The sequence below is a fragment of the Mus pahari genome, chromosome 5 (assembly GCF_900095145.1).
Source record: "Mus pahari chromosome 5, PAHARI_EIJ_v1.1, whole genome shotgun sequence".
Lineage (NCBI taxonomy): Eukaryota > Metazoa > Chordata > Mammalia > Rodentia > Muridae > Mus > Mus pahari.
This window is the reverse complement of record NC_034594.1, coordinates 2,720,135-2,737,487: the sequence shown is the minus strand read 5'-3', so window position 1 is coordinate 2,737,487 and position 17,353 is coordinate 2,720,135. Positions and strand designations below refer to the sequence as shown.

The 17,353-nt window shown below is 47.2% G+C and overlaps 1 protein-coding gene across 2 annotated transcripts in view; it reads left to right on the top strand.

Annotated features, from left to right (window-relative positions):
* Positions 1-9,391: 9,391 nt before the first annotated feature.
* Tram2 (translocation associated membrane protein 2) overlaps positions 9,392-17,353 on the top strand; it is a 74,001-nt gene continuing 66,039 nt past the window's right edge. Inside the window, exon 1 of one of the 2 annotated variants that reach the window (XM_021198731.1) lies at positions 9,392-9,626. In XM_021198731.1, the coding sequence (XP_021054390.1) occupies positions 9,507-9,626 (120 nt within the window). In that variant the 5' untranslated portion in view covers positions 9,392-9,506. The remainder of the gene's footprint in view (positions 9,627-17,353) is intronic. The other variant, XM_029538804.1, reaches the window with a different exon arrangement.

Sequence of the window (17,353 nt, the reverse complement as noted above, 5' to 3'; positions counted from 1 at the left end):
TGCCTCTGCCTCCCAAGTGCTGGGATTAAAGGCATGCGCCACCACGCCCGGCTCCAGGAATGTTTTCTACCATCACTGGGATCTCCTAGATGCCAAAATAATTCTGTTATTTAGTTAGTTTCTTGCTGTTTGTTTGTTTGTTGGTTGGTTGGTTTTGTTGTTGTTGTTCCCATTTGGTTTGGGTTTGGGTTTTTTATTTTGCTTTTAGTTTTGCGATTTGGGTTTTGGTTTGGTTTCATTGCATTTGGTTTTGAGACAGGTTCTCACTCTGAAGCCCAGCCTGGAACTATGTAACTTCAAACACGAGTCAAAACTACAGCTTCAGTTTCTGAAGTGCTAGGATTATAGCCATGAGCTGCGATGCCAGGCTTAGTTAATTTATAATGATGTTTTAACTTTAGCACATAATGTGGGAGCATCTCATGTGTTCCTCATATTATATCATTCATTCATTCATTCATTCATTCATTTTACTTTCCATTTTCTCTGTAGCACATGGCCAAGAATTGGCTGCTTCCAAAGGCACATAGATAGACTCTTGTCTTTCAGGTTTAGAGTACCTCTGCAGTCACACTTCTGTTAAGCTTAAATAAATATAGCTTTGTTCTTGGATATGCCTCCTGTAGAAACACAGAATCCTTTGAGGTCCCTATGCTATGCAAGTCCTCTGGGTATCACCGGGCTAAAATGCAATGATAATGGATTAGTATACACTGATCTAATCTAACAGCTCTTCCACATACCAATCGCTCTTCACTTAGCTATCCGCTTACTCACTTATCTATGTACCCACTGATCTACCTAAACATCTGCTCATCCATCCAAATATCTGCCTACCTACCCAGCAATCCCTCATCATCCTCATCTACCCATCTATCCATCATCTACCCATCCACCCATCCATCCACTCATTTATCCATCCACCCACCATCCATCTATCCATCTACCATCACCCACTCATCCATCCACCCACCATCCATCTATCCATCTAGCATCACCCACTCATCTATCCATCCACTCATCTATCCATCCATCCACCATCCATCTATCCATCCACCCACCATCCATCTATCAATCTACCATCACCCATTCATCCATCCATCTACCATCCACCTATCCATCTACCATCACCCACTCATCCATCCACCCACCATCCATCTATCCATCTACAATAGCCCATCCATCCATCCATCCATCCATCCATCCATCCATCCATCCATCTATCCATCCATCCATCCATCTACCCACCCACTATCCATCCATATCTATCTATCTATCTATCTATCTATCTATCTATCTATCTATCATTCATCCATCTTCATCTGTCTTCCCTCCCATCTGTAAATTCCTTTTATTCATCTATTCACTTATCTGTCATTCTTCCATGAATGGGGCAGGAAGTCAGTAACTAACCCAGTAGGTCTCAGGATAAATGTAACGAATTACTATAAAGGTACCGGTGCAAAGCAGAACCTGGCAGTTTGTACTCAGTACCCATATCTTATCATTCACAATTAAATATTTCCCCAGCACTGGGCAGAGGCGAGGTGAGAGCAGGGATGGTGGGATGAATGTTGAGGGCTGGTAACAAAAGATATGCTTAACTTTAATCAAGATGGCATCTAAGTTTTCCTGAAATCTAAAGGGTTAGAGAAGCCAGGCATGACAAGCACATTTTGTCAGGGCAGCCCTTACTGGGTAGCTTCTCCCTGGCATGACAGCTCACCCTGCTGCATCATAACTGATCATTTATTACTTTCTCCTTTACTCTTCTCATGTATTACTGAGGAAAAGCAGTTTATTGGGCAGGTTTAAGTTCCCAATCTTTCTTTTTCCATCCATAAAAATGATTCCATCCATTGGAGAAGTAACTCAGTGTCCGGAGTTGTTGCCCGGTTTCACAGATGAACGTTAGTATTTTCCTGATGGCGGGAGTGCTGGCTGACATTTACTCATCTCTAACACAGAGTTGCATCCCTTTCTAAAGATGGAGCCCTTCTCATCCAAACGCCAGGCAGTACAGTTATTAGTCACTTGGCACCCATCTGGAAAGGGGAAATGAAGTGCAGTGGCTGGAGCCCTGGAGTCACTAGGAGACCCGCTTCCCATGCCTTAGTCTGGTACTGAGTCACTAGGCTGTGCCAGACAAGGAAGTTCAATTGTCAGAGTGGTTGGGACTCTGCAAAGAGAGAGCCAGCAACTGGGTGCAGTCGGTGCTGGGAGAGACATGCCAGAACACAGGGGGTCCTGTACTCAGCCTCCACTCCAGATCCTTATTAATAACAGTGTTCTGGGGCTTCCTTTTTCTGAAGGCGGGAGAGTATATATACTCTTAAGGTAGCTTCTAATGCATGGGGTCTTAGTTGAGGGATGGGGAGGAACTACACTATCACTATCATTGCTTATAATACGCGGTTCATATAGTAACAAAAGCAGACCAAAGTTCACTTTCATGTAAAGCAATTGTAGCATGTACAGGTTTAGGTTTACAGGAAAGTTGGAAAAATAGGATGGGGAGTTCTCATATGTCTTTCTTTAGGTTTATATAGCCATTGTACATTAATCCAAACAGATACTGATACAACACGATTATCCAAACTACAGACTTAATGTGGAGTTCTCTGGTGTTTCCAATACCTCTTCTCTTGCAAGTTAGTTCAAGAACTACATAGTATTTAGAGGCTTACTGCTATTTAAAATACCTACCTTCAAAGCCTTGTCATATGTCCTGGGAGATGAATGTTCCCACCACCCTCGTGATACCACTGATTCCCCTAAGTTGTACTACTTTGAGCAAGGATCTGCAAAGTGGTCCTCCTATGGGACATCTGGACATCCCAGGCCGTATGAGAATGCCTTCTTGTAGACTTTAATCAAGTGTGCTAATGCATGCTTTAGGAGTGAATTTGGAAGGTGATTCTGGCCGATGGCTAGTGAGAAGTCTGAAGTTACTGGGTAACTTCCGTGCATTCCTCAAACCCTACCCTTCCTTCTTATCTGAATTTTGAGCCTTATTGTTTGAGTTATCCTTTGTCAAAGGACAGAATGCCTGGAGCTGTGGCAGCTAACTTATAACCATGGTGGACAAATCCGAGACAGAAGCAAATATCATGTTCCAAAATGGAAAGCCAGTGAGACTCTTACCTTCAGCTGCATTATTTATTTCTTTGCATGAACAAATGCCTGACCCCTTGTTATGTGAGAAAATACATTTTCCTCTTCTGGGGGCAACCTAAAAGTTACTGAAGACTGATGGAAAACCTTCATTAACAACAAAAAAGGCATTCTGTGAGGCCAGCAGAGGGACACACCTTTAATCCCAGCACTCAGGAGGCAGAAGAAAGTGCATCTATATGAGGTTGAGGCTAGCCTGTTCCAGGACAGATAGGACCTTATAAAGAAACCCAGCCCCTAAATAAATAAATAAATAAATAAATAAATAAATAAATAAATGCTATACTCCATTTAGACATCCAGAAGCAGTGTCCAGTTTTTGTACAGCCTCTCTCATTCAGCCATGAGTACAACACTTGAATGTACAGATGCGGGACTCTTGTCCTATCTTTGTATCAATATGACAGCCATCTAAGGTGGCATGCTTGCCCTGTCACCCTTTTCTCTACTACAAGAATGAACTTGAAGGAAGAAAGATTCATTAGGATTTTAGCCAGTGGTTGGCAGGCTCCATTTTTTTCTGAGACTGTGGTGAGGCAGAGAATCTTGGCAGACAGCTATGGTGAAGCCTAGCGGCTCGTCTCATGGCACTTCAAGGGGGAAGCAAGCAAGCAGGAAGGAGTTCTCCAGAGAAGAGACATGCCCTTGATGATGCAATTCCTCCAACTAGTGCCCACCTCTTTTTTTCCCCCCCATTTGTATGTTTTCTGAAACTGGGTATCTCTGTGTAGCCCTGGCTATCCTGGAACTAGCTCTGTAGACCAGGCTGGCCTCAAACTTACAGAGATCCACCTGCCTCTGCCTCTCCTCTTAATATCCTCTGTAAGATTATATTTTTTATAACCTACTTTTAATAAGGGTTTTTAAGTGCCTTAACCTCCCTTCTAGCCCACCACCCACCAGATGTAGTGGAAAGGAAAGGTTAATAGGGCAAAGGAGGAGGTGGACCTGTTTAGAAACAGTTCTTTGGAGAGAATCCAGTTTTCACGGCCAGGACATTAGCAGTTCAGTTCACATGAATCAGTAGCAGCAGCTCAAATCCACTTGCAAACACCATTCACAAATCGGCAACGGCCAAGTATGAGGTAGCGGCAAGAAGCCACTGGAACACCACCAGCAGTTCTTTGGTGGCATATCTCTATGAAGTCACTACAAATGGTCATCAGCAAAGAATGGCAAGGCAAACCAATACCACACAACATTGTCAACAAAGACCAGCATAAGCAAAACCCAAAGTGGACTAGCAAAGAAGGCTAAGGTGTACCCAATACTACACAGCATCAGCCACTGTCTATTGGGTTATGTTTATACCCATTTTAAACATCATGTGTTCTCTCTCAAGCATCTGCTTTAACAAAACATCACATGCCCCTTTCCCAGGGAGCTTGCAGAGAAACACCATGTTCTCAGAAGAAAAACAAAATCCTCCCATGTGTTTGCTGCAGTAAAACATCCTCTCATAAGACAGTTTGAAAAAAAAAAATCACATGATACAACTGAGACTCCAAAAGACCCAAAAATTTCCACTTCCATTCTATTCTTCTTTGAGCTCTTCACTGGATTAACCTACCAGTATATTTACCATCTTCATTCATGGTCCAATCACCTCTGCATAACAGTCACAGCCCGGGGGTGGAGGGAGTCAATCCTCCGTGTCACCGTGTGACCTTTTTCAGGGGAATACTTCATATCCAAACCATAATACCAGCCTAGAAATGTCACATCATCCAGTGTGGGGTGAAATTCAGAGGCCTGGACACCTAATACAGGAACATTTGGTACTACCTGGGAGTGAGCATACATACTCCCAAGGCCTTGAGACTGTGGCATGGAAACTTAGTAAAGGAAGCAAGCAGGACAACTGTCTTCAAGGATGCTTACCTTCCAGGCAAAAGGATGAGACACACAGGCACCGAGGCAAATGAAAACACGGGAATTGGCAACCATCGGGTCCCTAATGGAAAAAGCAAGATCTGTCCAATACAGATAATCTTTGATTGTCTTATTTTTTGACATTTTCATGCATTTATCCTATGAACTTTAGTCATTTGCACCTTTTAGTCCCCTCTCCTACCTTTTCACTCTCCTGCTGGACCCCTTCTTCCCCACAAGCCTCGGCTGCCTTTGAGTCCTTGTTTTGCCCGTGGCCCTCTAGGCTTCCTAAGAGCTGCTTGCAAGCATGCTGGGAGGTTATTTTCTGGAGCAAAGGCAACTTACCTGTGGCTACATCACTGAAGAAAATGACACCCCAGCCTCACCTACTTTTAGTTGGAATAGTCCCTCCCTCGGGGAGGAATGAGGTCTCATAGCCCCTCCCCCATTATAGTAGGTCCAATATTAATAGGTACAGTCTTGTTCAGCTCTTGTTCAGATAACCACAGCTGGGGTGAATTTATGATTGCAACCTCTATGTCATTCCCAGAAATGTCTTTTTTTGCACAACTCCCAACCTTGACTCTTATTCAACTCTTTCCACCACCACCCCCCTCTATGATATTCCCAGAGCTTTAGAGAGGGTGATTAGATCAGCATTGATGCAGTGAAATTGTTGGCAGTCATCACTGGGTTGGCAGAGTGGGGTCCCAGGGGCTTACCTGATAATCTTCACGAGTAACAGTGCAGTACAGCACCTGGAACTAGGCACGGAGAGACTGACTCCAGTGTCTGAGTCCAGGTTCGGCTACCCACTAATTATGTGGCCGCTGGTCACCCATATGTCTTGGAGCAGCTGCAAGAAGAGGTTGCCAATTACTGTCATTCTTGCTCACAGGGCACTTGCAAAGTGCAGTGTAAATGTAAGAGGGGTTATTGTTCTCTCCACCTCCAGAGGTAACTGAATATCTACCCAGTCCGAGGTCCCTGATCTCTATCAGACTTTTCCTTCTTTTTAAAACAACTGATTTGTTTTGGGCTAGATTCTCTTTTCAGTAACCCTGTCTAGCCAGGAATGTAGTGAGGAGCCCAGGTTGGCCTCAAACACACAGCAATCTTCCCGTCTTAGCCTCTTCATTGCTGGGGTACAGGCATGTTTAAAAATTTCTCATTGTTTGTTTCAGAATGAAGTCACAATCCTTAGCATAGTTCTCAAAATGTCTTAAAAATCCAGCTCCATCTCTCTCTAAATTTATCTTCCCATTTCTGCACCTTCCTCTCTCTTTCTCTCTCTCCTCTCTCTCCTGTTTTGTTTTGAGAGAAAGTTTACCTTCAGGCTGGTCTTGAACCCTCAGTCCTCCTGCTCCAGCCTCCAAACTGTTGGGATAACACATGTGCACCCCCACAGACAGCCTACATACTCTATCCTTAAAAGTTGTGTCAGCCCAAATTTCCTCCTTTCCTAGACCATGATCAAAATGAGTCTCTACTGTATTTCAAATTATTTGAGCCGCCACCACCACCCTATTGAACTGTAATGATGTCTTTATCACTAAAAACTACTGCAAGCTCCAACAATGTGTATTCGTTACCTCTTGGTACAAAACAATTGGCAAGATTTAGTGGCTTAAGATATCAGATTCTTATTATCTTGTCATTGTGGGTCAGGAACTTAGGAGTGGCTTACACTGGCTAGTTCTAACTCAGGGTGGTTTACAGGCTGTAGTCAAGATGCTAGTTCAGAACTCATAGGGTTGGACAACCTTCTTCCAAAGTAGCTCTCTCCCAGGCACGAAGTCATTGCCGGCTGCTGGCAAGAGGTCTCAGACATTGCCATCTGAATTCTGCTGTATAACTATATGGCAGCTGGCTTGTCCCAGAGAGGCTGATACAAGCTGAAGGAAAACCTAGAAAGACCTTTTAGAACCTAGTAAAAAACAAAAACAAAACCAAAAACAAAACATGATACCATTTTGTGTTAGAAGTAAACCCGCCAAGTCAAGCCCACGTTCAAGGGAAGAGGAATTAGTTGGATTGGAAACATATAAAACTGCCACACTTGGATTATCATGTCTTTCTTCTCAGGAGCTAGTTATGTCTGTCACACGGTAGGTGCTCCAAGGGTATTATGCCAAATGAGATGGCTAATAAACAAGATCATAACGAACTTTGGAAATACACGGGTGATTTGCGGAGGTCACATGTGGAATGATGAAGATGGGGAGTGGTGGGAAGAATTCTGAGATGAGCCTTTACAGGTCTCTGTGGCTGAGTAAATAAGAAAGGTGGGAATGGGCTTGCAAAACTCCTGCTGTCAAGTCTTAGTATCGAGAGTGTGCATTGCAAGCGCTGGGAAATGTTTAACCCACTGTTTGTATTAAAGATGGCTTGGGCAACCTGGACTTGGAAATGGTTGTGACAGCTGCAAGACGCTTCTGGGGCTTCCTTTGCAGTTGTCAATGGATGCACCATCAGACACACATCTCAGAATCCTGTGTCTTATTGTTCAGTTATTCTGCAGAGGGAAGAGCTGATGATCAGCTGCAAGAGCAATGTCTGAAACATCTCTGTTATTTCCACTGTTTTATTTATAAATGGGAAGGGGGCGAGTTCTACTGTTTCCCACGGGTTTTGGCCTCAAGTATTAAAAGTTAGATGGACACCATTACATATGTGAAGGAAATTCCCACAAATCATTGTGAAACATGGGGTCAGTTAGGTTACAACCTCTCAAATACTAGGATTCCAGTTTTCGCTGTTAAGAGCTTAGTTTTCCAGGGCTCAGACCCATCAGCACAGCTGCAAGTTGATCATTAGAACATTTCTACATTGAGAGTCAAGGTGCTCCAGAGCTCTTTACAAGGCTAGGTCCGAATGTCGAAGAGTCTTGATTGGGGAGACAGCGTAGTCGGTGATAGTCCATGCTGTGTAAATACTAGGACCTGACTTGGAATCCCCAGAACCCATGTAAACTTTGGCCACAAGGCAGGGGCATTTCTACTGGAAGATGGGAGGAGCTAGAGGAGCAGCTAGCCTGGCCTACCCAGTGGAAAAGTCAATATGAAGAGAGACCGTGGAACAAACCAGGTGGAAGGTGAGGCCTGACACCAGAGGTCATTGGAGAGAAAAATACATAAATGTGTGAGCTCATGCATGTGCAGCCCCTATACGTCATAAACTGTATGCGCGTGCGCACACGCACTGGTCTTAACTTTAAACAAAGGTTAGTCCAATATAGGCATTCATGCCCCTCGCACCGCCCCTGGAATTAGAAGCCCTAGGGCTGTCTGTTAAATAGTGCACAGTTTAGAATACAGGAGATAAATTACTCTAAGGAACTTCATTCATTTCCAGTTACCTTCAGACTGCTATTTTTGCAAACTCATAACCGTGAAACTAATTTTTAAAAAAAGAAATTAAACAGTCCTTTGTTCATTTTGAATTTCTGTACATTTAGAAGTGATTATTTGTTCCTTCATTACTGGCAGGATTAAATCCAATATTTGCTAGTATAATTTATTTTAAAAGACCTTTCGTCCTTCCGGAAGTAGTTTTGAAACTTAATATTAAATGGAAACGTTGGATGAGGACCTTTTTTTTTTTTTTATTTCTTCAGTGTTTATTCTACTTCTGATCAATTAATACTGAAGGTAGTGAGCCCTGAAAAAACCAATTCGGGGTAACATCTGGCCTTTTAAGTGAAGGAGTAAAACGCGGGGTACCTGCACGCCCTTACAAAGTAGGCTCTACTAAGGCAAGGCATTTGGGTAGCTGCTGAAGGTTCTGACAGGTCGAACCTACTCTGTGCAATCCCGCAGACACTGGAGTAGCCAAGCATTCACTTAAGCTCCAGTGCAGGGCTGGGGCCGGTCCGCAGGCCGGCGCGAAGCTTCCCGCCCCGGGCCCTTCCTGCAGAGGAAGAAGCTGGGCGCTAGAAGTGAGATCCCGGCCCACTTCCTGTCCAGCAGCTCGGGAGCCGCTTCCTCTCAGAGCAGGAGGACAGGGCTTCCATTCCCGCGTCTCAGCGAGGTTCACGGAGGAGTGTACCCGGGTGGAAGCCGCAAGCACCGGTACCGAGCGCCGCGCGAGGGTTAAGCGCGCCGGGCTCGCCCAGGGGGCGTGGTCGGTGGCGCTGGCCAAAGGACCTGGAGGCGGGGCGGATGGAGGAAGGGGGTGTGGCCAGAGGCGCGCGCCTTCGCGGCCTGGGGGCGGGGCGGACGGAGGAAGGGGGTGTGGCTAGAGGCCCGCGCCTGTGCAGCCGCCGCGGGGCGAGGGCTGTGGCCGGGGGCGGTTCCGGGCGGCAGGCCGGGGGCGGGGCGGGCGGAGGAAGGGGGCGGGGCCCGAAGTTGTTCCGCGCTGGGCTGCGGGGCTGGCGGGTGGACCGGGCCGGGCCGGAGAAGTTTTCGCTGCGGCTGCTGAGCGAGGGTGCGGGCCCCCGCAGGCGGTGCACGCCCGCTGCCATGGCTTTCCGTAGGAGGACGAAAAGTTACCCGCTCTTCAGCCAGGAGTTCGTCATCCACAACCATGCAGACATCGTCTTCTGCCTGGTGCTCTGCGTCCTCATCGGGCTTATGTTCGAGGTGAGTAGAGCGGGGAGGGGGTGCTGCAGGGGTTGGCGGTCCCAACTCCCGTGCTCCGCGGCGCAGACAGGGATTCCCGGACCTCCTCTGGGCTGGAGCGCGCCCGGCTGGGACGTCCCGCACGTTATCAGCACCTCTGGCTTTGTGCACTGTATCCACCCTGGCCTGGACCTAGGACAGTCTAGACAGCACTCCTAACTCCTCGCTGTGCGGGCCGTGCCATGCTCTGTCGCCCCCCTTGGACACCCACCATATCCTGCAACTCTATCTGAATCTCAGAAACCCATACCTGGCCTCGAACCAATTGCAGAGCTGCCTTCCTGGCCCTATGTATGATTGGGGTTTCCTTTCTGGCGTCCTAGTGCCAATGTGGGAAACTCCTAGACCAGCTGTAATTGCACAATCCCCCCCTCCTTCTCTCAAGTGGGAGCCTCCAGATCTTCTAGGCTCTTCCAGTGGAAGGGACCCTAACCCTCTCCACCTCTCTTGTGGCTTTCTGGGAGTTCTTCATCCTAACCTCTGGAGCTTGCTCCAGGTGTTCACATGTGGTCCCGGCTCCATCCCAGAGGGACCTTCTGCTACCAACCTCTCTTAAAATATGACCTAAAGGGCTAGGTTTAAGATATCCTTTGGCACTTTAAACTGTTCCTGTAGATCTGTGTGAACGGGACCCCGAGCCTCATCCCCTTTGCAGGAGTCAGTAGAGGGACACTCTGCTTTTAAGTGAAAGGTGATTTCCTTGTCGCTGCAGGGATGTGGGGGTGGGAACAGAGAATGGGATTCTAGATTCAGCAGTGTGCTGGTGTAGGCCTCAGAGCTGTCTGCGTAAACCACTAAGGGGTCAGAATCCAAGGTCCCTACTCCAGAGACAAAAAAACGGTGATTTGGAAAGTGGGAAGGACTTGCTATAGTATATATTGTCTCCGGAGCACCATAGGTAATAGGTGACAGTCCCAAGTCTCCTGGTCTTGAGAACACTCTCTCCTATCCTCTCTTCTGTGTAAGTTTCCTGATCTGCATTCTACAGGGTAGTAAGAAGGTGCACCATTTAAGAGTTACTTGTCTATCCCTGCATCTACCCACATCTCCCTTCTGATACTGACAAAGGACCTATTTGACTGATAAACCTGCCCTCCAGCTGGTGCTGTTTTTGTGGTAGCCAGGTCTGAGCTGGATGTGTGCTGGGGGTGGGGGCAGGCTCTCCGGTGTGCAGGAGAGAAGCTGGGACTGGGGTTGGCGTCCACACTCTTTTGGAAATTCTATCAGCTCACTCTCTCTCCTCCCCTCCATTCACATTTTCCCTGTGCCTCAGTTTCCCCATCATTGAAGAAACCATTAAAACCAACCTTCCTTATGCAGTGACTTGTAAAGCTTAAAGCCCAGGTTTTATCGGCAACAAAAGCCATTCTTCCAGCCAAGAGCTAATCTGTGTCTTGCTCCTGGATCCTTGTTATTATTTAACATAATGGCTTAATGAGAAGGCAGGGGACCTGCCCTGCTTCACGGTTGCCTCATGTCATTCTCCATTCTTAGAGGCTTCTAAGTGTCATGCTCCAGTTCTTGGAGGCTAGGGCCAGATCGACACATGTGTCAATCATAAACCTCATAGCCATGTGTTCCACAGCTGGCCAGAGCGTCGTGCTTAGCTTGCGGTCTAGCTTTTGTTGAGCGTTTGGGCTTTACCTGTCTTAGTGTTGTGCAAAGAGAGACACAGGCGGAGTTTGTACTCGTACCTCCTTTGTTCCCTATATCTAGCCTTCTGGTAGTGCTTTGCTTCATTCAGGTCAGTGGTAGTCCTTGGAAACTGACAACTTCTGGGATTGTCACTCCCAGTACCTGATGGCAGAGGAAGGACTAAGGTGAAGGAAAAAACCAAAACCAAAACCTAGTCATTTTCCTTTTTCTTTAGGATTAGCCTCAGGGCTGTAGAAAGGGCTTGGCTGAGATACCAACAGACATCTTCCTAGTTTCATCTTCTTCTGCAGTACTTTTAGCCCTATGGAACTTTGAGAGCAGATGTTTCTGAAGTTGCTTACCAGTCAGAGCTGGTTTAGGAAGAAGGGGGCTTTCCCTTGAATCTCCGGTATCTGGAGCTGTATCTTGATCTGTGCTGAGTGTGTCTGTTCCTACCTACTATACAGAGATTTTGTGGGTGTGTGGGTGTGTGTGTGTGCGCGCGCGTGCGCGCACGCGCGATCAGCTATCACAAAACTCTGCTATCATTACTAAATGAGAACAGAAACATCCCGGAAAGTAGGGGGTGGGAGGCACCTCAAACCTAGTGTGGAATTGACTAAATATTTCCGGGATTTTCCTTGGGGTCATGCTGGTGGCGGGCGGTATGTATGTGTGTGATTATAGGTAGGTATATAATGGGAAGGAGGAGGTCTTGGGGGAACAAGGAGAAAAGTCATCAGGCTCCTGAGTTTGTATCTTGGGCCAGGATAGGATTCCTTCATTTGGGAAGCTGAGCCAGGAAAACTGTACTGTAATTCTCCCAATAGAATGTGACTCTCATCCATCCCTGCCTAGACTCTGCTGTTCTTCCCTATGCCCTCTCCACACCCTAGCAAGCTAGAGCCTTCCCACCCATGTCAGTACTCCCCTGCTAGTCACCTCTGCAGCACTCATGGGCTTGAGTTCCCTCGCAGGATCCCCAAGGCTTCAGCTCAGTCTTTAGGGAGATGTTGACGCCAAATTCCTTCCCTCGGGATCACTTCCTTTTGGGCGTACATGAAAGGCTGTCTGGCCTCTGTTCCCCCAAGCTGCGCTCAGACACACTTTTAGTTTAGTTTTGGGTTATCTTATTTCCAAAGCGGGGACGGGCTTCTTCCCCCAAGCCAGGTTTTGTCCCATCTTATGTCTGTTTGGAATAGAGCTGTTCTGTGCAGCCACTGCACTTGGCTAAAAAATGTCAGGAATGTGGAACTTTATTCCCCCTCCTTCTTTTCCAGCTTTCTCTTTCTTAACCCTGCTGGGGGGGGGGGGGTGCAGGGGCTCTGTTTTTTTTTCTCCACAGTTTGGACTCCCTTAGGTGGAGTGTGGTTCTTCAGGGTGTGGGTGGTCAGTTGGGATGTGTGCATAAGTCAGATTTGAAAGTAGCCACCCCCCTCCTCCCTCTTCCCTTCGCCTGCTTTCCAGTCAGTGCCTTGTGCCACGTTTCCAACTGAAACAGGCAGGGGAAGAGGAAACCTCTTCCATTTAGCAAATGGAGAATAAGAAATAGGGGGTGGCTGGAGGAAAGGAAGCAATTTCAGTGTCACCTTGAAAATGTCATCTTGAGACAGAAACTAGTTTCTTCTTCAGGTCCTGCAGCTGCAGAGGAATGTTTCTGAGCTTCTGAGGGTCATTTGCAGGTTTGCGTTTAATTTTTGCATAGACCATGATGATGATGTGAGTGTCAGGAGCCAGGGGAGTTTGAGGATAGCGGCTGCTTTGGGCTTTTTGGACATTGTTTCTGAAGCAGGTGTGGAAGATAGCTCTTTTTTCCAGGAACTACTTTCTTCCCTGTTCCTGACCCCATGACATCAGGAAGAAATAGTTGGAGCATATACAGTGGAAACTCATTGCATATGTCATACGTGTTTGGACTGAGGGGCCTGTGGCAACCAGTTCTGTTTCTTGATGCTAGGTGAAAAGATAAGTTTATGCATCGTGAAAAGATTCTTCTGTTGTGTTAATAGAAGTGCATACGCAGCATATAGAAACGCCCGTGGATGCCAGCGAGTTTTTACTAACTTCTAACGCACTTCTAAGGATGTTACTTTGTCAGCTTTTGAAATTCCTGACTCTACCCCTGGAGCTTGAGACACAGCTTGCTGAGGATGCTAGGGGACCCCAGAAAGGCCCCTCATTCCCATTGGTGAACTCTTCCTGAATGTGGCACTCAATGACTTGAACCACAGGACAGACATTTGGAGTTTGAGTCTCTCTTACTTTGTGACAAGTGTGTTGTTGGTGAAGTTCTGACTTCACTCTCTTACTTTGTGACAGTGTGTCGGTTGGTGACGTTCTGACCCAGCTCTCTTACTTTGTGACAGTGTGTCGGGTTGGTGAAGTTCTGACACCCCCCCCCTCTTACTTTGTGACAGTGTGTCGGTTGGTGACGTTCTGACCCCGTTCTCTTACTTTGTGACAGTGTGTTTGTTGGTGAAGTTCTGACTCCATGTCCAGGATGAAGGCCTAGCATGGGGATCGATGCTCCAGTCACACTGAGAAATGTTGCTTCTTCACTGGGTCTGAGGGTCTGCTTTCTGTCTGTATCCCCTCACTGAGGGCCCTGGTTGCATGTCATTTAGGGATGAGTGCCTATGTCATTTAAGATGAGTACCTTTCTCCTAGATTCCCCAACACTAGCCTAATACTGTCCAAATGACTGTCCCTGGTTCTGCTAATCCCCCGTTGCCCCGAGGATTCTGTGGCACCCTTCTCTCGGATGTTTGTCTTGTTAGAATACGAAGGGTGTGTAGCAGAGGGTCTTGGTGCCACCCCCTGTCTGCTCTGGGGCAGTAGAGATGACAAGGGAACAGCCCAGGAAGCTAAATAGGTGTCGCTTCTCTTGCTGGCTCTGTTGTCTGAGCCCCTCAGTGGCTTATTTCCCAGGCGAGCTAGTATCCAGGCTGGTCACAGCAGAGCGCCCCAGTCCCGGCTGTTTGTGGAATAACATGAGTTGCTATGGTGAAAGCTTCACTCTGGCAGGCATGAACTCCTTTTTGATCTGCTTCGATGTGGGCAGGGGCCCCAGAACTCATTCCATGGCATAGCTGATGTACCTCTCATTCCCACCCTGATAAAGTGATGAAGCCAGAGGTCTGATAAGAATGGATTAGAGTCCCCACAGGACAGAAATGCTTTCTAATCAGCCTGTGTGCTGTTAGCTCGCTTTGGTGGGAAACTTTACTGATGCTATCTCTTAACCTTCTTAGGCAGTGCTGTGTATCTGGTATCCATTGGTACCTAATGGTTAAAGGAAGGAGGGGCGGGGTGGGGGGCATGGAAACTAGGGTAGGGCTACTGAGCAGTCCTTGTTTCATGGGCAGGCCTCTATCCTTTAGGTACTGTGCTACCTCGCCCTGATTTACCTCAGCTGTCTCAGATGCCCTGCTGTGGAGGAGAACCAAACCCAACGTAGACACAGCTGGTTAGTGTTGTGGGCTGTGCGGTTTAAAGAGCTTTGCAAGGGATTCCTCTGAATAGTGTATGATCAAGTAGCTCTTCTTGCTTATGAACAGAGGAAATGGAGCCTGATTGTGAGTTGGGGGTGCCAAGTCCTCTGGGGTCCTCCGGTGAGTTTGTTGGAGGCCAGGGTTAGGAGGGGAGGCTGCCGCGTGGCCTCTTGATGTCTTCTTTCATTTGTCTGGAGGAATTGGCAGCATTTTACATCTGTGAAATGTTTTACTGGCCTCACCCTGTAATTGGGATGGTTTATGGGGGCTGTCATACCCACCAGAAGCCTAGCTTCTACAGGAGAGATTTGGCCAATGACCATCCACTCAGCGTTAGAGTCAGAGCCAAAAATAAGAATCCAGCAGTGTCTGGCTCACATTTAGAACGCAGCTCTGATGCCCTCACAAGTGGGGTGTCTGTGGAATGTAGCCACTGGCGGCTTTATTTTTCCTTGGTCTGAATGGGTCTGTTGACTACCTGGAAGTAACGTCTGTGGGCCTTTTCTGCCCAGAATGATCACTGAAATTCCCATCTCCCTCCTGGAAACTTTAGAGAGTGACCCAAATGTGTTCATCTGTCACATGTGAACACAGCTGAATGGACAGGCACTCCCCCCATCACTGAAGTCACTGCCTGTCATTATCCGTGTGAGATAAGGGGTTTCTGGTTGTAGTTTGCTCACTGATATTATGGTCATAGCTCAAGGGCACTTTTTCTGTTTTATGAGTTCATGACTTTAGAGGGCAACCTAAGAAATTATCTACTGTGTTTACAGAAGAGGAAAATAAGCCCCACCTCCAAAGCAGTTGAGAGATTTGTCCAAGACAGTTAGAATAAATGTTTGACACACCGGGAGCCACACCCAGTCCACCTCTGGTGCATCCTCTTGTCTCTTTCCTGAACTCTAGACTCTGTCTCTGAATGCCTCTGTGTGGAAGTCTTGGAAGTGACGTATGATGCTTAAGAGCGCTTTGCTTATTCACAGAATGGCAGAGTACCTGTGCTGTGCTGCCATGAACTTGGGGAATACAGAGATGAAGAAGGCCAGGGCCCTGTCCTCAAAACGTCTCAGTGTGGTACCTTAGAGCCAGTGCACTGGCCCGTGAGCCTAACTCCTCCAGAGGCTGAGTCAGGAATATTAACAGAGTTTAAAGCTAGCCTGAGCAGCATAGTGAGATTCTGCCTTTTTTAAATAGTGAAAATATGGGCAGGGTAGAGCTCATTGGTAAAATGTTTTCCCAGCATGTGCGAAGCCCTAGACTCAAACTCATGCCACAGAGGGGAAAAAGTTGTGGATGAGAGTCAGGCCATAAACGTGATGTGTATGACAGATACAACCTTCCTTAGACTCTTGGGCCTCAGCCTCGAGCCACTATGTTCTGGTGGAAGAACATTTATTAAGAACTGGCACCCTAGCTGTGGGTGTCAGAGTTTAGAAGAAAAGAGTGATGGTAGGGCCTAGGGATCTTGCCAGGCACATCTGACACTCATACATGTGGTTGCTTTGTGACAGGGCAGAGAGGCTCGTTCCAAAACTTCCATAGGTTTGGGGGCTCTGAAAGCACCAATTCCTTGTCACTGTTGTGAAGTCTGAGTAAATACAAGACTAGGGCCCTGGCAGATCTTGTCTGGTGGGAGGGTCCTTTCCCTGGCTTGTAGTAGCATCTCTATATATTTAGGAAAGAGGGACAGAGAGGATCTCTGGGGTCTCTTTATTAAGGGCACCGAGCCCATTCAGGAGGGCTTTGCAATTGGAATTAATTATTCCCTAAAGACCCTCCGAACGCCACTGTGCTGGCTGCTTCTAGCCAGGAACTTTTAGTAGCAGGCATCAAAAGTCCTGCCCATAATAGACTCTGTGTGTGTGTTGGTGTGTGTGTGGTGTGTGTGTGTGTGTGTGTGTGTGTTCCAGGTGAGCACATATGTGTGCATGCGTGCGAAGGCCAGAAGTCAGCTTGGCCTTCCTGTCACTCTTTACCTTTTGTTTTTTGAGGCAGGGTCTCTCACTGAATGCACAGCTTAGTGATTTGGCCAGGGAGCAGCAGGATCTGCTTGCTGCAGGTACGGACACTTGCTGCCATGAACAGCTTCGATGTGGGTGGTGGAGATGCAAAGTTAGGTCCTCATGCATGTGTGACTCGCAGATTACTGACTGACCCATCTCCCTAACCTGTTACATGGTAACTGAAAAATCTTGTTTTCAGGACTGGAAATAAAACCCGGGCTTCACTTCACACTTGCAACATAAGTGTTCGCCCCCTGAGACAACATCCCCTGCTCTTGGATTTTTCAGTTGTTGTTGTTTGTTTTTGTTTTGTTTTGATTTTTTGAGACAGCATTTCACTCTGTAGTCCTGGCTGGCCTGGAACTTGCTCTGTGAAGCGGCCTGGCCTCTAGCTCACACAGATCTCACACAGAGCTCACACAGATCTCACACAGAGCTCACACAGAGCTCACACAGAGCTCACACAGAGCTCACACAGGTCTCACACAGAGCTCACACAGAGCTCACACAGAGCTCACACAGGTCTCACACAGAGCTCACACAGGTCTCACACAGA